The 21,728-nt window shown below is 36.5% G+C and overlaps 1 protein-coding gene across 2 annotated transcripts in view; it reads left to right on the top strand.

Annotated features, from left to right (window-relative positions):
- Positions 1-21,728, top strand: part of JMY (junction mediating and regulatory protein, p53 cofactor) — a 60,383-nt gene that overhangs the window by 35,130 nt on the left and 3,525 nt on the right. Inside the window, exons 5-10 of one of the 2 annotated variants that reach the window (XM_041414586.1) lie at positions 3,826-3,991; positions 7,370-7,557; positions 14,051-14,137; positions 16,606-16,701; positions 17,890-18,436; positions 20,029-20,339. In XM_041414586.1, coding sequence (XP_041270520.1) covers positions 3,826-3,991; positions 7,370-7,557; positions 14,051-14,137; positions 16,606-16,701; positions 17,890-18,436; positions 20,029-20,336 — 1,392 coding nt within the window. In that variant the 3' untranslated portion in view covers positions 20,337-20,339. The remainder of the gene's footprint in view (positions 1-3,825; positions 3,992-7,369; positions 7,558-14,050; positions 14,138-16,605; positions 16,702-17,889; positions 18,437-20,028; positions 20,340-21,728) is intronic. The other variant, XM_041414588.1, reaches the window with a different exon arrangement.

The following is a 21,728-nucleotide window of genomic DNA, read 5'->3' as shown; positions in this document are numbered from 1 at the left end:
TACTATATTCTAGAAGATAAAAACAGGATATTTGTTTGAAGATACTAAAATGCTCAATAAATTAATAAATTTGGATTTTAGCTGAGAAAAATGACAATTCACAGCAAAGACATGATATGACTTCACTTGTGGAAAGTGTTTGTGTTCAGCAGGTTGTCTTTAGATTTTTGAACATTTAGTCTTGGAAAAGAAATTTTTTGCAAGGTCATATTGTGGTAGGAGAAGGGAAATAGCTTTAAACTGAATGCGTTTAAATTACATATTTGGAAGAAATTATTTGAACTTTGAGGGAGCAACACTGGAACAGGATGCCCAGAGATTTCGTAGATCAACATCCTGAGAAGTGTTCAAGGCCAGATTGGATGGAGCTTTGAGCAACCTGGTCTAGTGAAAGGTGTCCGTGCCTGTGGTGGTGGGCTTGGAACTTGATGAGATTTCAAGTCCCTTCCAACCCAAGCTGCTCTATGATTCAGTGAATGCAACCACTCTCTGACTGGTATGAATGCAACAACAAAGACTGTAGAGATTAAATTATTTGCTTTCATTAGTGCAGAAAGGTGTGCTTGGATCTCCCCAGTTTAAGTTTTTTGTTCCACCACTGTGGTGTTTCAACCCCAGCCAGCAACCAAGAGCCATGTGGCTACTCACTTGCTCCCTTACAAGTGGGATCAGAAAGGGTTAAAAGCTAGAAAACTCATGGGTTGAGATAAAGGCAGTTTAATAGGGAAAGCCAAAGCCAAACACATGAGCAAAGCAAAATGAGGAATTAATTCATGTCTTCCCATGGGCAGGCAGGTGTTCAACCATCTCCTGGAGTTCAGACCCCCATCACAGGTAACTGTGACTTGGGAATACAAATCTCCACTAACTCCAAATGTTCCTCCCTTCTTCTTTCTTTCTCCCACTTTATATACTGGGCATGATGTCACATGTTCTGGAATGTCCTGTTTGGTCAGCTGGGGTCGCCTGTTCTGGTTGTGTCTGTTCCCAACCTCCCATGCACTTCCATCTTTCCTAGAGTGACCATACAAAAAGCATATAAGGCCTTGGCTCTGTGCAAGCCCTGCCCAGCAATAACGAAAGCATCTCTGTATTACCAATCCTGTGTTCAGCACAAACCCAAAACACAGCCCCGTACCAGACACTGAGAAGAAAATTAGCTCCAGTCCAGCCAAAACCAGCACAACTGCAGAATGTTTCCCGTACTGTTCTAATATTAAATTTCTTTGTGTTTCTTTCACTATGTTGATCAGCCTGAGAGCTACCAAGGATACAGCAAATTAGTGGTACAGATTAGGTAAAAACTCATAAGAATTGCTCTCAAGAAGAGAAATTTTTAACAGAATATACTGAAATATGTACAAAAGTGATTATACTGTTTTGAATTATCACACTTTATTAGTATGTTACATGAAGTTTTAACATAAATTGTTGAAATTCAAGGTCTTTGTTTTACTTTTTCATGGGGAGCTATTATATAGCTAGGATATCTACCCATGAACCATGCAGCAGTACTAGTTTCCCATTTCTTGCACCTGAAAGCTGAATAACGTGGCGGGGTACCCCTAAAACAGAACAGGTAACTAACAGCATCTGAAGTGTATGCTCTTTTTAGGGCAAAGGTACAGTTGTCAGTTGCTAAGGTCCTTATCACCCAGACACCAGTGCAACTGACTGAAGTACTCAGCTGCTGTAACTTGGTGAGCTGATACTTTTGAAGATGGTCTGTGGGTGTCTTTGTCTTTATTCAGTTTTTATTACATTGTGTATTTAAATTTTGGAACATCTGTTTGTAAGAAAAAAATTGTGAAGGTTTGAGTAATTTTCACAGTTCATGGAAAAAGAGAAGTTCTTAGGTGTGGTCACTTTTGACACTATCTTAATTTAAAAAGAAAACCTTTCCCACACCGACTTTCCTTGCCCCCAAACCCACCAAATTGTGCTGCCTTTTTACAGTGGGGAAATCCTTGAAAAATGCCAAATTCCTTGAAGAATGCTAATATCCTGCCTGAACAATAAACATTATCCGTCTTATGTGGAAGAACTGGAGAGTTCAAGAGAATCAGTCCTTTTATCTTGAAAAGTAGCCTGTAGTTCACTCCAATTGTGCCATTTACTGTTCTGGTCAAATTAGTAACTTAATATGGATGCAAAGTAATAAAATGGCATAACAAGACATTTTTGTGTAGCACTGGATTCTAGCATATACATGACACATTAATGATTGTAAGGTTTCTGGTGTTCACTTTAGGACTTACTGGAGTTTTCAGACTAATAGTTGATATACAAAAAATGCATACAGAAGTACAAAATGTAGCGGAAGAAACTTAAAATAGTTAAATTGCAAGAATTGATTAGCTGATCTTCTGTCTAACAGTCATATGGAAATACGTATAGTACACGGAACTATTTGCGTTTAATTGAGCTGTGAAATCCCTGTCAATAGATAATGGTGCAGATGCTAAAAGCTTACATTAAAAAAAAAAAAAAAGGCATGGGAAGAAAGTATTAATTACGTCCTGTAAGTCTGTTTCATGCAAGAGGCAGCAGTATGGTTTAAGTTGTGCTACAGGCTGTGCTAGAGGCTGGTGAATCCTTTTGGGAAAATATCACTGCACTGCCTGTTTTGTTTCATTGTCCTGGATTTTTGCAACATTTTCCCAAAACAGGGTATTGACTCAAATGGATCATTGGTTTAATTCAGTGCACATACCTTTCTAGTTTACTATAGTCATATTTAAATACTCAAGGAACCCATTTGTAGTTGTTTGTTACAGACTCAGTTTTACAACTTGAAGATAACACCGTAATGTACAGAATATGCTAGCAAATATTTTTTTAAATGTATCACTAAATAGGTCGGGTATTTTTGCTTGGTAGACATCTTCTTTTAATAACTGACTGTCTATAATATGAAACTGGACATTTCTTCTGAATAATGAGGTAGACAGATCACAAATCTCCATTAACGTTTACCATTATTTTCATCCAATATTGAGAGAAACTGTCAGATATACATATTTTGAGCAGGTAAAGATTTTGGATGTGGCCCGAACTCTTCTGCATGCAGGTTGTAGAGATGCATGAATTCCCTCCAGCCTCAGCACATAAGATTCCTATACATGCTGGTATTTCTTAAATATGATCTAAATGGCTGACTGTGATGAGCAGATAAATCTTGTTTGACTGATTGAAGGAGAATTGTTGCAGTTCACTTTGGTTGTGTGATACTTTTCTGTTCAAACATATAATACAAATCAGTACTGAGATACATGTAAGTATTTTAATCTGTGTATCTATTCTCCTATGAAGGACTCCAGAAAGAACAGCTAAATTGTCATTACAAGATGACCAGTGCATGTATTTATCCCTGTTTGCAGATCCTTTCACATTTTTTCCTCAGTTCTGCTTTTACAGGCTTTAACTGTAGCTTTCTAGATGCCTACTTTTAGACTTGGGATTGAAGATAGGAGAATTCTAATTTAATTATGTATCTTCAGAGAATCAAGTGGTAGAGTTAAAAGAGTGTGAGGGATGTTTCACACTGTGCACTGTATCACTTGACACTTGACAGTTGCAAAGTGTAATTCAATGCCATGGATTTATTTCATTGCCATGTAGAAAAAAAGTCAGTTATTAAAGGCACCTTAAAGTCTGTGTCTGATCAGAACATATCTTAGGGACTAGATATGTTCAATTTTAACGTCTTGCATTTATTGTACCAGACAGTATCTAGCTGTAATCATAAAATCTGTGGTTTTGTTCTCGTAATTATCCTGGAGTTGTATGGTTTTTGTTTGTTTGTTGTTTTCTCTTTTTATTTAGATGCAGAGTCTGAAAGGGGGTACAGAAGCATTAGCCCATTTGGACCACTTAGAAGCTGATTACTATGATCTACAGCTTCAGTTATATGAAGTGCAGTTCGAGATTTTGAAATGTGAAGAGTTGCTACTGACAGCACAGCTTGAAAGTATCAGAAGATTGATGTCAGGTGCTTTATTTATTTCAATTAATACAAGTCTGTGAAAGATAATTTTCTTCCTAAGAGTCCAGGGAAGCCTGTGGAAATGAAATGAGAGCAGATTCTTTGCCATGTGAAGGGCTGCAAAAGTACTGTTAAATTAAAATCTACACCTGTTTATAAGGCATATACATACACATAAAGAAGTTCTGTTATGGTTCTCATTGCCTGTATTTGGAAATTTGCATATAAGATATGCAAACTATATATGTTTTGAAGAACTAAGATGGGGGAGGAGGAGATGTCTTAATTAGTAGACTTGTCTAAAAATATGAAGTACACATTGATATTACTAATTTCTTGAAAGTGATTGTTTTTCAAAAGCTATATCTGCAAATTGGATTCCTTTTGCTACACTTGAAGCTCATATTGTTATCTCAGATTTAGAGCAGCAATGAAAACCTTATGCTTCCAGAACCGACTATTCTACTATACCTCATGTACTTACAAACTGTGAAAACGGTACATGCAAGTCATACAGCATTTTTCAATCCAGTTCTGTCATTTAGACCTTTCTATATTTAATGTTTGTATTTAAGCAAGCTTTGTTTTGCTGTTCTTAGAGTGTAGGGCTTGAATAAAAAATTTTGCTATGAATAGAAAATTCTCCTAAGTTTGAAGCTGGATTGTATTTTGAGTTGCCACTGGAAAAGGAGAAAACATAGGTATCACAGATTCATTTCACTGTAGCATGAATCTCCACCTTTATGGCTTCTGATGGAAACAGCTATAACTGTGCTTGGAACCAAAGGGTTGGAAACTTTGTAAATGAGTTACAGAAATGTGGCAGCTTTGACTAGGTAGAGAATTAGTTGGTGGTTTTGAGGTGGATAGATTTTGGACTGGGAAATCAGACATGTAGTTTTGGTACTGAAGATGTCTGCTCACTTAGGGACTGAAAGAAATCACCTGAACAGGAGACTGAGAAGAAATGTGTATCAAAATCCTTTGTCTTTGGTGTAGTGATAGTAAAACGTCTGGGCCGACAGAGACTCGCTGTAAAAATGTCACACGGCAATACAATTTGTCATTGATGTTTTCTTCAGAAATCTCAAAAAAGCCCTTAACCCACAAGCTAATCCAAAATAAAACCCTCAGTCAGCTAAACCATCACCTTGTTCCTTCCCTCGTGGCAACAAACCAGTTCACCATTCTGGCTTCCTTTGCTATTTTTAATTTGTAAGATATTGTTTAATAGTAATTCCATATATAATAATTCCAAATAATTAATAATTCCTAAATAATTCCAAATAATTCCAAAACTATCCCATAGGACAGAAAATGAAAAATACAGTTCCTAAATGTCTGGGAATTGTTCAACACATGAAATTACCTTCTCAGACTTTCATTAGGTGGATAGAACTATTAATGTGAAAAATAATGTGATGTACAAGTGACTACATATTTCTGACACTATTCAACACCAAATCTGAATTCAAGCATCTAAAGCATTTAGTCGTCTTTTAATATGTGTTGTTTCCTATGATGCCAAAAGAAAAGTATGATCTGTTACACTTACTTTTGGAACTGCACTGATAGTAAAGTAACAGACTTTGATTTCGCACATGTGTATGATTTGAAATTCATGTCTGTAAGCCAAGTAGATGCTGTTGCTTCTCTCTAGTCTTTGACTGTAGTGGTTCTGCAGAAGTAGTTCAGAGAATTCTCAGCTAATGTTTTGAGAGCATAGTTTGACTTGACTGCAGTTGATTGTGACCGAGAAGAACATCTTTGCAAATTCAGTAAAGGATCTGAAAAGGATCAAGTGATAACAGATTGTCATATTATGAGCAACACTACTCATTAAGCAAATACTTGCATTGAAATTCAAAAAACATGACTTTATTAGGTAGAATTTTCAAGGGTTTTATCTTATTCGTACAGAGTATGAGTACATTCTTGTCAAAATGGTTTTGTGATGGATGAACTTGTATATTTCTGTTTTAACTTCGCATGAAAGTCTTGTAAAGCAAAATTCAGGTGTAAATTCTCCCATTTTATAACTGCCTGGTGAAATATAATTGTCAGGCATGACTCGTCTTCTTACTCAGTGGTATCTCAAAGGGAGTTCCAGTGACTTGACATCAATATGTAACTTCCAGTTACATATTGATGAAGCTTTACAGGGTTTTTATTTTTTAAACTGAGCCCTGAAGTAAAGGAACTGTTTGGTATGTTTTATTAGCTTTTGTTTGTTTAGGTGAATATCTTGCTGTGCTTATTGTCTGGTCCTGCCATGACTTCTGCTGAGCTGATGTCAGCATGGCAGTCGGAATTCCGGTTGCAGCAGAGACTGTACACACAAATAACATGAAGTGACAACAGCTTTTAAAATGGACTGTGTGCTGAGGAAAATCCTGTGCCTGTCCCCAAATAATCAAGTAGCTGAAGTAGGAGAAATTACAGTCTTTCTGAAAGTAGTTGAAAAAGTTGAAGTAAGAAAGTTGGGTCTTGCTGTGGAATAGCCACTTGGCAGACATGCCAGCTGCATCTGCCTGTTTCAGACAGCAGTAATGCATTTCCTTCTTGCTGTATGACAAATATATCCTACTTTGTATGCCAGTGGAATAAAGAGCAAGAGGTCTTCACTGCTTCTTCATCCCAACATCCTTAAAGGATTTATAATGACCACACTTTCCTTCTTGGCAAGAGATGAGAAGACAGCATTTAAAGATGAGCTCAATGTTATTCCAAATGCTTCACTCAGCAAGCTAAAAATCATGTGTTGATAAAACTATCAGTAATTACCTCCTTTTCAGGCCTGTAATGCTTTGAAGGATTGCCTTGAAATTGCCCTCCCTCCCTCCCAGGAGCATTGACTGGGACATCAAAAATCTATGAGAGGATTTTTGCTGTCCTGTTGTCTGAGTCCCTTACATGAAATTACAAGTTGATTGTAACAGAAGAATCTCATATCGAGGACTTCAGGTAGTCTTGTCTATCCTGAACTTCATGGTGAAGACCAGTGAAAATTGCTACACCCCTTGGGTCGCTTGTGAGACGCAAAGACATGCATGGACATTGTGTTCAAATTAGGCTACACATTATAGCTGTACGTTTAGAATTGCATTTGTGTTTTAATATTCTGAGCTTGCCTGAATAGCAGGCTGAGCTTCATTGGTATTAATTTCTGTTCCTCATAAAGACCTTAAAGCTGTATAGTGCCTTGCTGTGTAATACTTTTTCTCTGACCTATTGACTTTTGGTAGTAGTCCTCTGAAAGGCTGTGGCATTCTTCTGCATCATATCCTGCAAGTCACTGGGAGGGTTGTTTTTAAGGAAAACAAAATGTTAATCAAATACAAACCATTGATTTGATTTTTTTTATTGCTGACATCTTTAAAACAGAGAAGAGAGATGAAGTGGTGTATTATGACACTTATGAAAGTATGGAAGCCATGCTTGAAAAAGAGGATATGGCAACATCTGTGCACTTGCAAAAAGAGGAGCTGCAAAAGTTACAACAAAAAATCCGCCAGCTGGAAGCAAGGCGTGGACGTATTTCAGCCAAGAAAGCCTACCTCAGAAATAAGAAGGTACTGTTTAATTGCCTTTTTTTTGGACATAATTGGCAAATTTAAGGAAGCTTCAAAAGGTTTCCTTCAGATACAAATTTCCCAGAATTTTTGAGGATTATGTTCCATTGTTTGCTAAAAGTTGTTTTGCAGAATACTAAATAAAATAGCATGTATTATTATATTGATACATTTAAGATTCTGTTTACCTTTTTCTAGCTCTATAGGAACCTTCAATTACTTTGAAGTCAACAAATTAACTTACTTCTATTAACTAATCAGAATACTTTCATGCAGGAAGTCCATGCTAGAATGAATGTTTTTATGGAGAGTAGTTTTGTATATGTTTGCTGAAGTGAACTTCCAAGTGTGTTTTTCACTAGTGAATTCTATTTTCATTCTCTTACCATCCTTTTAAACTTACGTCATGTGTTGTTGATACTCTGTGTTTGGCAGATCTATATGAAATACAGTCTATATTCTTAATTTGTATTCTGGGCATGCTATTTAGGTCAAAGTTTTGGGAGACCATTGTAATACTTGTTAGAAAATCAGTTCCACGCCATACTATGTAAAGGTACGCAGAAATGTCATATGAGGTCTCATTCTGGATTAGGATGAGTGGTCAGTTTGGTTCTGTGTTCGTGATCATGTCCTTTATGTGAAAATGACCCTTTCATATAAAGAGTTCTTGGTAGATTGGCAGTAAACTCTTCAGGTCTTGCCTCCACTTCATAATTAATATATCTATTTCTATACCTAAATCTGAAGCGTAACAGAGAAATGAAAACTTGTTGATACATTTTATGTATTTTATTTTTTGTATTTTGTCAAGCACTGCCTTGTTTCTGGTTAACCCAATATGGAAAAGACTGCAAACGAAGTATTAGAAGAGAGGTCTCCTGTTAGCTGATTATGTAAAGTAGCTTGCTTTGTCATTGTGTTTATTTTACATTAGTTTGTAAAGACAAAAGGTATCAGGAACGTTGTTAGTATTTTAAGTAAGAGAACTTACCTGTTGTATTACGCTAATTTACACAGGCTATAGTATAATAAGATATTTTCTCCTGGATATGAAAAGACTCTGCTGGCACCTTACAAAGTAGACAAACCTGTTTGAAAGTGACAGCCTGTTTGCTGTTCTTTGCTTAACTTACTGGAGTTCACAGGTCAAGAAGAAATCCTGAAGCAGGAGTCGAGATTTTTTAGCATGCCCATATATCTGTATAATGAAGTAGTCACCTTCAGTGGCTGATTTGTTTCAGTGTTACGCTGTGATAGAATACCTTGTTTAAGCTGAAGGAGTTGGTTTTGGCTGCAGCAGGAGTAGCAGCATGCCTGGTTGTGCACTGTAACAAGATGCAAAGCTGTGTGTGGTAGTGTTGCTTTTCTGCATCTGCATGCAGGAGTGGTATGGCTACTTCTTCTCAACATTGTGGTGGGATAGCTGTGGCTACAATGCTTTCTGGACCTGAGGTAATGTCTCCGTATGGAACTTGGACATCACATCGCTCTCAGAAATTGTTCCAGCTCTCTTACTTATGTCATTGCTCAGCACAGCATTCTCTGCAGTTGAGTGCTGCAGGGAGATACTTAGCTTCTAGAAAAATCACAGAGTAGAACATTGTGTGTTTAAGCTTACAGGAGAAAATAAATGGTCTTTATTTGAGCAAAAAGAAAGGGCAGAATCTGTTGTGTGACATTATGTGGCACTTGTTGAGTAGAAAAGAATATGGCCATTTTTTAGCTTCTCTTACTGCTGGATAACGCAGAGTACTACTAAGCTTTCTGGCAATTACCTGAAAATCAAAGCTCATAGATTTGTCTCATTTCTTTGAGCAATCTTCATATTTTTACTGGCCTTTCTAGCGATACTGTAAAACATTGTTCATGAATGCTATTTAAGGTGCCTGATGTGAGTACTTGTATTTGTGGGGAAAAAAAAATATTCTTGCTCTGAAGTGTTTGGAAGTCAAGTATGCAGAACTAAGATACAGATGGGATACAAAAGCAGACTGTAGATGGTGAGAATGAGGGCAGTGATGACAGAATGCTATGTAAAGAAAAGTGACTTTTTGGGGGATGAGTATGGAAAGTACATACTGTGTGGTAAATCTGTGTCTGTCTCAATTAAGAAACATTTATTGTTGAACTGAGATGAGAGTGTACTTAATGCTTTTCAGATTGTGTTCCTGGCTTCGCATGTTTCAGGCTTTTAAACTGGTGTTCTGTTTTGGATTGGGTTGGTGAGATTTTGGTGGTGGATTGGTGGTTTTTGTGGGTTTTTTGTTTTTTGGTGTTTGTTTGTTTGTTTGTTTGTTGTTTTTGTTTGGGTTTTTTTTGTTGTTTTGTTTGGTTTGGTTTTTTTTTGTTTTTGGTTTTTTTTAAGCATGTCAATTCTGCAGGTGGAAAGAAAAAGCAAGCTATGCATTAAGTGGTGTATAGGACAGTCTTGTGATATGTTTAGAAATTACAGTCCTTTCTCATTATCAAGATTTTGGCAACTGAAAATGCCTTTAGGAGAATATCTCCTTTCTAGCAGCAGATATCAGGATTAAGGAAACAATAGGAAGTTTTTCTCTGTCATCAGTTTTATTTTTTGGAAGAAGGTACTTTCATCATCCAGGTATTTGAAAATCTTTTCTATTGAGGAGATAACACAGTGAAAGGAAATAAATTACTCTTTATAGAGTAAGATGATTTGTAATTTAAATATAAATTTCAGTGGCTTCAGTCTATTTTGTTTTTCAGAAATTCCTTCCCTAATTTTGCAGATGATGCATCAGTTTTTCAGTGATGTTGCCAAATAATTGTACCAAATTTTTATTTAGAAACTTTTGTTGAAGGTTTGTTACAAACATAACTTAGTCATGACTCTAGAATAACTGAACTGGCATTTTAAAAATTTATGGTTTTACAGAGTTTGATATTTTTTCACTGTACTACCATGAGTATAAACTCTTCATTCTCTTTTTTTTAATACAAATCTATTTGCATTTGTTAAACAGTCATTTCCTGATGTTTGTGTTGATGACAGTGAGTTATTAAAAAAAAAATTTTTAATAGCAGTTCACCTTTTTTTTTCCTTACTTCTGGAGACCTAGCTGTAGGTTTTTTGTGCAGAAAGTTGCTATTCTTATGCCAGTCTACCCCCTGCTGGCTACACATTAGTATTAATTAGATTATATATGGAACAAGCAGCTGATTTATTAGAGGGCTGGATTTATAGCAAGGAGGCAAGTTAAAAAATGGTATAGAAGGTATCTCAAAAACTCTGAAAAAACAGAGTTGTGATGAAATCAAGTTCTTTTGCACCTGAAAAGAGTATTCCTTATCATAAGCAGACTGGGAGAAGCAACTGGTTGGTGAAGCTGTTTGGGATATGTTCATAATGTGTGCTTTCATCTAGGAAACTTCCTCACATGCTTTTATGTTCATTTAATAGGACACGTTTAGAATTTTGCAAGCCCACATTTTAAAGCATGACCCATGCCAGAGTAGGTCTTATGAAGATGCAGTGACAGCTGGCATAGGATTATTGGTATTCTGTTAATAACAACAGCAGCTTAAGAACATAACTACACTGAATGCTTGTAGTAAAATATGATTTCTGCACATGAAAAGCTAGCCTTTTAATTGGGATGTTTTTTAAGCTGAAAGCAAGACTCACTGGTACTAGTTAGATATATACTAATGCACATCTCTGTTACTTATATTACATCTTACTAGTCTTAAACACTGTAGTTCATGCAGTGACAAAGGTTGAAATGGTTCCTCAGCTCTTCCTTCTTGTCTCTTTAATAGAATTACAACTTGATACTGTGAAATCAGTCAGTTGATTAAAGAAAGAATGGTCATTACTTCTTGTTGCTTTCCTCATTCCATACAGTTGATCAACATATTTCTGGAGGTGTGGCTCTCACTGGACATAATTTCACAGGGAGGTGGTAAAATCATCCCTGAAGGTGTTTGAGAAGTGTCTCGATTTGGTGCTGGGTGATGGTTTAGTGATAACAGTGGCAGTGCTGAGTGGACAGTTGGACTGAATGATCTTAAAGGTCTTTTCCAAACTTGATGGTTCTGTGATGATCCCAGTGCTTAGAAGTAATGACTACCTTGCATGTGCAGTAGGCTGTTCATGCACCCAATTATTATGTATGGTTTTGGTGTTTTTTTGCCAGAGTTCATTGGTATATGTTGAACTTGTCACCTACTGTAATCATCCAGTTGGTTTTCTTAATGCTGCTATCTGGCTGTTTTTTATTTCATCCTTTATTTGAAGTCACTTAATCTTGTCTACAAGTAGAACCCTGCATTTGTCCCTCTGAAATCGCAACCTATCCTTTTCTTCTTAAACCATTTCTGTAATTAGTTAAGATGATTCAGATTTCTAATCCTGTCCTGCAACATGTTTTCAGCCCCTCCTAGTAGTTTTTATTATTTCATGTCAAAGAGATCTAATTACATTGAAGTAGGTTGTTTATTAAAACAAGCTCAGCACTAAGTATGTTTTGGTCAGGTTTGTCCTCTTTACATACTTAAAATATCTTTCATTATTGCATTTGATCAGAAATGTTTAAATACTGATGCTAAAGTGAAAACATCAGATAAAATTGTGCCCCCTGAGTATCTGAGACATATCAAAAACCCCAAACCATGCTTGACTTACATTTTCTCATTATTTTATAATATTTAAAACCTAAATAGAGAATAAACTGTAAACTAGTTAGGAGTATTACAGAAAGTTGTTCAGATTTTCTGTTAGTATTATGTAGCTTGCTGTGTCTTTGAAACATAGAGATGAAGTATTTTCTACTTTTTCAGCTGCAAATTAAATTGATTGACTGTTCCGGGATTAGCTCTTTTCACCAGGGAAAAAAGCCTCCAGAAAGAAAGACAAAACCCAGCAGTGTTTGGCTGTGTGCATGTGTGGACCTGTTACAGCAAGTCCAGAGTAGGTCCATGAAGATGATCGGAGGGTTGGAGCACCTCTCCTATAATGACAGGCTGGGGTTTTTCAGCCTGAAGAAGAGAAGGCTCTGAAGAGACCTCAGTACAGCCTTTCAGAACATAAAGGAAGCTTACAAAAAGGAGGAAGAGTGCCTTTTGATAGGGACAGTTATTTTACATGGACAAGGGGGGACAGTTTTAAACAAGGAGAGATTTAAATAGCTATTAGAAACTTCTGTACTCTGGGGGTGGTGAGCTGCTGACACAGGTTGCCCTGAGAAGTTGTGGATGCCCTGTTCCTGGAAATGGTCAAGGCCAGGTTGGATGGGGCCCTGAGTATCCTGGTTTAGTGGAAGTTCCCTGTCTGTGACAGAGGGATTGGCACTAGATGAGCTTCAAGACGTCTTCCCACCTAAACCATTCGGTGCTATACCTCTGATGAATGTGGGACAGTATTTGCACAGAAATCTGCTTTTGTCAGTTACCTGTATACAGCAGCAACATTGATGGTTTTACTGTCCTATACAGGAACACTTTTTTTATGTGATCAAAGCATGTCCATAGACAACTTGCAGAAGAACAGCTTTTTCTGCATTTTTAAGCATCTAAAATAGTGAGGTTTCTTTAATCCCTTCTCTCCTTATTTTTGTGCTTTACTCCATCAACTCCCTCAAGCAATGCTTTCAATGGCAAAGCTCTTTTCTGAATCTGCTTAGAAAGTCATACTGAATGATACTTGAGAACCCCATCAGCTCCATGCTCTATCTGGATTCACACTCCAAACCGCTAACATTGCACCTTCTTGCACAACTGTGAGATTTGTTTATGACTGTACATCTGACTTTGTTCTAGTTCTGTGTGGTGCTTGTACCAGGTCTAATTCCATTGCTCCTACTGTCCCATTTCCTGGCTCTCAGTATCGTCCAATGAAGTTGTCTATCTACTTGAAGTTTGACTGTTATCCTCCTCATCAGCTGTTGTAACATGACCTAGGGTTTTTTTGTTTGTTTGTTTTTAACCTGTTCTTATTTGCAGACAGTGTAACAAATACTTGTTTAGATGTTAGAGGTGTGAACTCAGTGTAATAAATGAACACCATGAATTGTAACAACTTTATTCCTGTCTGCGCTTGCAGATAGTACATGGAAAAGATGAACAGACATCTGTAAATGGGAAGCTGTCTATTTGCATAAACAGAAATATGTGGTACATTCAAGAGTTAGTTATTTTACTTGGGTACAAATATATGGGGTTAAACAAGGGCATTATGAAGTGTTGACAGATTGGTTATTTTTTGCTACTCTTATACTGGTCCTGTAGAACAGACTTTCCAAGCAGCTGTCACTTGGATCTACTCTTTTGATAGTTAAAACTAATAGATTTGGGGTTGTCTGGCTTAGGTTTTTTTTTCTTTTTCTAGTTACAGTTCATTGTAAGTTAAATGAGCCTGTATGAAATAGGCTCTGCAGTTTCTATTTTTCTACCTGCCATTTGCTAAATATGACATTATGTAAATTTGTATTTAAATTGCCTGCTTTATAGGTTGTTTTTTGTGTCCCTGCAGGAGATCTGTATTGCAAAGCATAATGAGAAGATCCAGCAACGTCACCAGAGTGCGGAGGGGTACAAAATGCACCATACTGTTCAGATGGTAAGTCTGAGTTTTCCACTGTTGAGCTTAGCCTGTCATTAATAGCTTGCATTCCTCATTATACATTAATTAGGGGAGCATTCAGAGTGATAGCTCTTTCAAAAGATGGTGTGTATCCCTGACCTTTGCACCATGGATTTCTGTGTCATATTATGCTGGCAAGGGGGAGTATATAGTTCTGTTAGGAAGACATGGGAACCAAGCAATGGAAACAGTTCTTTAGCTAGGTTGTTTTGTTATGTTTATCATCATGTGCACACAGATGATTCTGAACATCTCTGAGTACCATGTCTGGTATGCTGATAGGAGTAAGGAAATCACACATATTTATTCTTGAATCTTAATAAGCTTGTTTACTACTTTTCTTCCTTCTACTAAAGCTATTACTGGAATTATGTTGTATAAACTTGTAGTTCCAGATGGATGCTCCATGTTTTTTTCTTAGTCTCGTTGCAGAGAATAGACCAGCTGGTCTCTTATGCTGTACCTAATAGTCTTATCTTAAAGAATATTCAAATTTTGGACTAGGTCTTGGGAGCTGATGTAGTATCAATATTTGATAAAGATCGCTGACAAAGATGCATTGAAATCCAAGTCACTTTAATTCAGTCTTCAATTAGATTAGTGAAAGTGATTCTATTTCATCCTTATACATTTTTAACATTGATATTTTTGTCCAGGAAGTCAGCTGCATAATTTATTTTATGAAAAGGCTACTTGTCAAAGGCAGTATGTATTGGAATATTCTTTCAGGAATTTAATTTTTTTTCATAAGTTCTCACAATAAGGCAGAGGAAGTTACTGTGGGGACTGTAGACCATTTATCAGTCTTATAAATAAGACTTGACAAAGCCAAAGGATTTCATTATCACTCAAGTACTGCGGAGCTTTATATTAGGGAGTTGCCTGCTTGAATGATATAAAGAACCTTATGCTAATTTTTTTGTTTGTGTGGGTTTTTTCTGATAAAAATGTGACTGAAAAATTCTAGCATTATGGTAAAATAGGTTTTAAATTACTGGATTTCTTTAAGAATTTTGAAAAGATAACTCTTAGAAAACTTTGGAAAAAGAGAGTCCAAATTTGAAACTAAAGAAAAATTGCAATTTTCCTATTTTACTTAAAGCGAAACAAAACCAAATACACAAGTCGGCCAAAACAAAAAAAAACTCCTTGATTTTGAGACTGCTTCAGGGAAAGTTTGATCTGAGTGCATAGGTAATGCATGCAACATTCAGGTACAGTGATAGAACTACTTTTCTTCCTTTCTTTATATTTCTGTTCTAACTTCTTTGCCCATTGTTCTTATTTTCTTTTACCACATGCTTCTCCTCCTCTTCACCTTTTTCTGTTTTCTGTCCTTACTATTTTTCAGACATGTTCTCATCTTTCTCTCCCTAACGCATCTATACTTCCTTCCTTCCAAATCACAGGAGTTGGCTTTTTATGAAGGACACCAGGCCACTAGCTGACTTATGAAAATGGCAGGCAGACACTGCTTTTGTGGTGACTGAGTGAGAGTAAAAGATTCACAAAAGTGATCAGAATTTTTGATTATGAAGATACGCTTTCAAAAGTAATATTAAATGCTGTGAGTCATCTTAAGAATTAAAGCTGCTCAGGGTTTTTGCTTTGTGGTCAGCTGTTACATCACTTTTCCTCATAGCTTCTGAACTTGCATGCAGTGAATTTCACCTTCTGGTAATTAGCTTCCATTTCCAGTAAATTTCACTGAGGAGTGGGTATTTGTTTCAAAGGTGTAGTAACTCTTGCTGAAGTTTCTGTAAGAAAGATAGTTAAAGGAGATGTACCCAAAGGTGTGTTTTCCATGAGGTAAAATAGCTGTACAAAAAAAAAATGCAACTGTCCTAGGTGGGAGGAAGGCCTTTACTTAAGTGCAGTTATGTAAAATCAAGCTGGATGAAGTAACAAATCTGGAATAAACAAACAAATATTTACTGTTGTAAATGTAAGTGTGAAAGCATTTACTTAATTTGCTCGCTATTGGGTTCAAAACTTTGCGATGTTGAGTTCTGTAAATTCTTGTACTTTGAGAATACTAATATGTCTTGTTTAAATGGACAGCCTTGCAATTTGGACTGTCATTTTGTTATTGGAATGAGGGGTAAATGGATACTGCTTTGCCCTCTGGTTAATATATGTAATTTTACTTCAAGGGCGCCTCTCTAAGTATAGTATTCTGTCACTTGTTATTTCTCATCTCTCAAAGTAACAAGTCTGCCAAGTGTTCCTGTTCGAGATTGAAACATTTTTTACTGAGCTTTGCATTTCTTTGAGAAAACAAACCAGGAAATGTATACTATTTTTTAAGGGGAAGTCAAAGGCCAAATTTTGAGGTTATGTTTATTTGAGAAGTAACTCTTCTCATTTAGAAGAAGAGTTTTTTCTAGTGAAGCCAAATAGAACACTGGATGTAACATTTACATATTTTCCATATATTTTCTCAGAAACGAGATCAGTTGCAAGATGAAGAGGAAAGAAAGAGCTCCTGGGTTAGTCAGGAGCGACAGAAAACCCTAGACAGACTTCGTACATTTAAGCAGGTAACAGAAGAACAGTTGTTCTTTTCAGGCTGTTTTGTTTCCCAAGGAAATTCTCACTCATTCCAGTAATAGCATTCACTTTCCTATTAGTGATTCTCTTTCATTGTATCATTAAGTGGTCTTTGGAAACTTCACAACAGCTGTTGCATTCCCAGTGCCATAATAAGTTTCTGTTTACTCTGTTTACCTTGTTACAAGACACTTGGCACATATTCCTGAGAAGTATAATCTAAACAGTACTTCCCAACAAAGAGCATTGTCATCTGACATGGCCCCCTGCTGCTGATTGCTGGAATACCTGCCCCTTCTTATTAAAATGGAAGCATCTGACAGTGCATAGAAGGTGGAATGAAGGGGAAGGAATAAGGAAAGGGCTGAAAGTGAAAGAAAGCAGAGACTGTATTAATTGGTGAATTTTTGTTGTATACATTAAAAAAAACAAAGGTATGAGAAGTTTCTTTGTTGGAAAGTTTTCTTCTTCAGCAGTATATTCATGTCCTTATTGTTTGCAAGGTTCTTGAATTCTGTAACTTCTGTAAATTGAAGCAAATTTACTTATTTTAACCAGCAACTGTTTGTGAGGTGACTTTTTCTATTAACGTACTAATATTGTTACATGTTATTGCTTTAGGCCTTCCACAGTTGTGCAAAAAATTAGACCTGTCTTTCAGAAGCAGCTTAATTTTTTGCTTTAAAAAGGCTGTGGCTGAAACTAATATGAAAAGACTGATAATGAGGCAGCAAATTTAAGGAGTAAATTAAGGCTGAAAGTCTTCGATGTTCTCAAGATGTACCTTTTAAAACTGTTTGATTCACATATAAGGCCAGTGTATGAAGTCAGGACTGGTCTGTACTTGCAGAGGGAGCCACTGACCAGATTTAGAAGAGGAAAGCAAGAGGGAATTTCGAATTTTTGTTTCCAGTAAAAAACCACTTTTGAATGTGTCATCTGATTCATAGCAAAATCATAATTCTAACCTATGTATTTCACTGATTTAACTAATCAAATTGTGGCTTAAATAAAAATAAAAAATATGAATAATTTTTTGCATAGAGCTGGGAATGTATTTGCTTTGTTTTTACATACAGAGCGAAATGAAAATTGTTTGTCAGAAATGACAAGTACGTAAAATCTAAAATAGTCCATTGCATGTGCTTACGTAATTGTCAATACCTTATTCACTTTAGCGGTATCCTGGGCAAGTAATACTTAAATCAACCAGACTACGGCTGGCCCATGCAAGAAGAAAATGTGCAGCCAGCTCAGTGCCCTGTGTCGAGCAGCCTCAGTCTTTGCCAGCAACCATACAAATCCCAGACAAGAGTGAGGAGGTGGAATTGGAAAAAGCAGTTCAGCCTTTGCAAGTGCAGGAATCCACAAGCCTAAAAAAACTTCAAGAAGTCTCTTTGCCTCCTAATGGTGTTACCTCTGAACTGCCCCATGTTAGCACTTCTCCACTCACCAGTGACCAGCTTCAACCAGAGACTGCTACTGGAGTGCAGCTTCCACCCCCTTTGCCTCCGCCACCTCCACCTCCACCTTTGCCCTCCAAGGAAGATGCCACCAAATCCTTAGAGCAAAGTGACAGCTTTGTTAAACGTCAGAGTGTGGAGAAGGGAGTCCAGCACTCTTCTGGTGTCCCGCCAGCACACCTGTTCGATAGCAGTCAGCTAGTCAGTGCCAAGAAGAAGCTTAAGAAAACTGGTGATCTAGAGGGTTTACAGAGGAGGAGAGGTAGTGTTTTAATTTCTGCATATTTAATTTAAAATTTGTTGTTATTAATTTAAAAATTGCAGTGCATATCTGTTCGTCTTTTGAATTGCTCTGTAGGAAAGTTTATACTGTGATTAATTTATTATTAATGGGAAAGCTGTTAAATCCTTTCTAGCTGAGAAATGCTAGCAATTTGAACACCAGAGCTTTAACAACAGCATGGCATACTTGTTCAATGGAAAAACACTTGTGAAATTTAGTCTACATTATCCCATGTTAGACTAGACAGAAAATGGACCTAAATGCTGTTGAAAAGAATATTTATATATTTACTTTCTGCCAGCCCTGTAAATATTCTATGGTTCACCTGAGGATGCAGTGTTCTATTTAATAACAGAATAACAGTATTTTTTATGTAGTACTATTGTTTATTTTACTGACTTATATTTTATCTTGCAATTTTTTATAAAGCACCTATTGTGTGTGCAATTTTAAATACATCGTAATATGACAAATATAAGTTCAAGTCAATTATCCCTCTTAAGAATACTCTTAATGTCTGCAGCAGCACTCTACCTGCTGCTCCATATCCCCTGAGATGTTTCAAGTTTCTAAGTGGCTTCAGAAATTGTCTCGTGTGTGACAGACAGGGACATTACAGTCCATCCTTCCTCCTTCAAATGTGCAATACTGTATTCTTTTATATTTCTCTCTTCATTGTGTCTTTTCTGTCTAGGCCTTTAGTGGGATGGACAAAGATTATTCCTAAATGCAAAACAGGTTTTAAAAAACATATTGTACAATGTACAGAAAAGAACCTGGAGATAGATACATATTGATAGAGAGGTGCTGCACAAATTACATGCTATTGTATGCGAGGTCTTTAAACTTTATTATACTTTATTATAATGCATTCTCTGGGCTGAAGATCTTTCCCGCTCATGGCTCTTAAAAGAGCAAAAGCCTGATTTTTGCAGAAAACTCATTTCAAAATTAGTGATAAAGGAAGGATTTGCCATAAAGAACTATCTCTGACTTCTTTGTTTTCATTAATGGTAAAGTAAGACAATTTTTATAACTGTGCTGGGACTAGATGCTAACAAATACCCAGAGAAGCAGGAAAATGCATGCTCTTGCAATTGACTGTATTGCTGCTTCCCTTACTGGGAAATAGTCATGTAGTAGGTAAAATTAGCCTAAAAATGCAAGTGGTAAGAATGGATCATGCATGCCAGTATGTAAGACATGTACTCATTACCTGAGTTCTAAAGTAAAAAAAGATGATGCAGTAAACACTTTCATTATGCTGAAATCCTTGCAGTTTATATGACTTTCCTGACTGCAGACATAAAAGCCACATTGTTCAGAACGTTTTACTTCCTGATAGGGAGTTAAGTAGTTACAAAAGTTCTAATTGTCTGTATAAACCAGCTTGGACCCGATAATAAGGAAGATTATTTAGAAGCTAAAACAATATTGGAGCTACCATTATATTTGTAGTATGGGACTATCATATTAATAGTATGCAGGCACTTTTTGTTCTGTAGAAAATAAAAACTAAAACTGATAAAATTTTGTGAAAATAATACTGAAGGTCTTTTGATTTGCTGCAGTGAGTTCCCCGATGGATGAAGTGCTGGCTTCCTTGAAACGTGGCAGCTTTCACTTAAGAAAAGTTGAGCAGAGAAGTCTCCCTCCTTTTCCTGATGAAGATGATAGCAATAACATCTTGGCGCAGATCAGGAAAGGGGTGAAACTGAAGAAAGTACAGAAAGATGTTTTGAGAGAATCCTTTACAATTCTGCCTGATACTGACCCTCTGACAAGGAGCATCCATGAAGCATTGCGAAGGATTAAGGAAGCATCACCTGAGTCAGAGGATGAAGAGGAGAGTTTGCCTTGCACAGACTGGGAAAACTAACCTGTAATTAAGCTACATTTAAAGATAATATTTCTGCAGCAGTTTTTTTATAACAGTAGCAGTTAAGCCTCAGGTTGTGCATTCTAGGAGACTTAGTAGGAATGTGACTAAACTGTCTGACATCCAGTGTGATAAAAAATGCACATACGAATTGAGTATCACTGACTTTTCAAAGAATTTTAGGTTTATAATAAGGAAAAACCTCTTTTTAGACAATATGTTAGCCTTTTACTCTTCCACGTGAATATTGACACGATGACTTAAGAAAAAAGCTCTATTTTATTTAGTAAATTGGAAGGGACAGTTCCCAGTTTACCTAAAAAGTTTAAAAAGCAGCATAATCACTCTAGGACACACCTTGTACTTACTTTCTAATTATTTCTAGCCTTGTAAAAATTGGATATGTCTTATTTCAGACTGAGTAACTTCTAAGTGAAGGACAGTTAGGTTTGAATGCTGAACACATTGAAATCTCATGGGTTATCCTGAGTGGCTGACTTCTTGATGGCTTGGTTTCAGTCTCTAAAATCTGACTTAAGTGAATTTCCAGGCTATAAACAGTAAATATACAATTTATGCTTCTGCTAGTCATATGAATTCCATGAACTTGCATTAATATTAAGCTACAGTGCCTGAAAGTACAGATATTAGACTTCAGCAGGTGAAATTAATGATTTCAGAACAAACCAAAAATTGGCAAGAGATCAGTTTTCAAAATAATTGCTGCATCAGTAGCACAAAGATATTTGTGACTGCAGCAGCAGCTTAGGACACTTCTCTGTGGTGGGTCTCTCATTTTACTTACATGTGAATGAACTTGAGTATCAATGAAGGTTCCCACTAAACCAAAAATCTGAGAAACCAGAGGTATGACAATCTGTAAAGAAATTAAAAATCTGTTTAGAAAGGCTATTTAACCAGAATGGAAGACAAATATTTGTAATCCTTGCAAAACAGTTAGCAGTAGAAAGAAGATAACATTTTTGAATGTTTACACTCCAGCATTTCTACCGTGGTTAGTTGTTACCATAGCTGGAGAGTGACTGTTGGTAAAGTGCTACAGCTGTTTAAAACTGATTCTGACTTGGCACATCATCTGCTGCATGTTCTTATGATTATGAAATACTGTCTCAATCTGTTGCATTGATATGGTATTTTCAAATTATAATATTTTAATTTTTTTAAAAGGAAAATAAATGCTGCGTTCAATTCCTCATGAACTAGCCATTGGCCACCCTAATGATATCACAGTGTTTAATTATGGCTTGCTCCTTCTATTCCATACCAATGTACTGCTAGTTTTGGAGTTGAGACTCCAGGAGTGGAGATGTGCTTAACTCTTGCTGAAACTCCAAGTGAAAACAATTTTGCTTTCATGTAAATTCTTTCTAT

Source organism: Onychostruthus taczanowskii, unplaced genomic scaffold (genome assembly GCF_017590055.1).
Source record: "Onychostruthus taczanowskii isolate IOZ18803 unplaced genomic scaffold, ASM1759005v1 scaffold46, whole genome shotgun sequence".
Classification (NCBI taxonomy): Eukaryota; Metazoa; Chordata; class Aves; order Passeriformes; family Passeridae; genus Onychostruthus; species Onychostruthus taczanowskii.
Note: the sequence above shows the minus strand (reverse complement) of the source record. Positions and strands in the feature narration are given on the sequence as shown.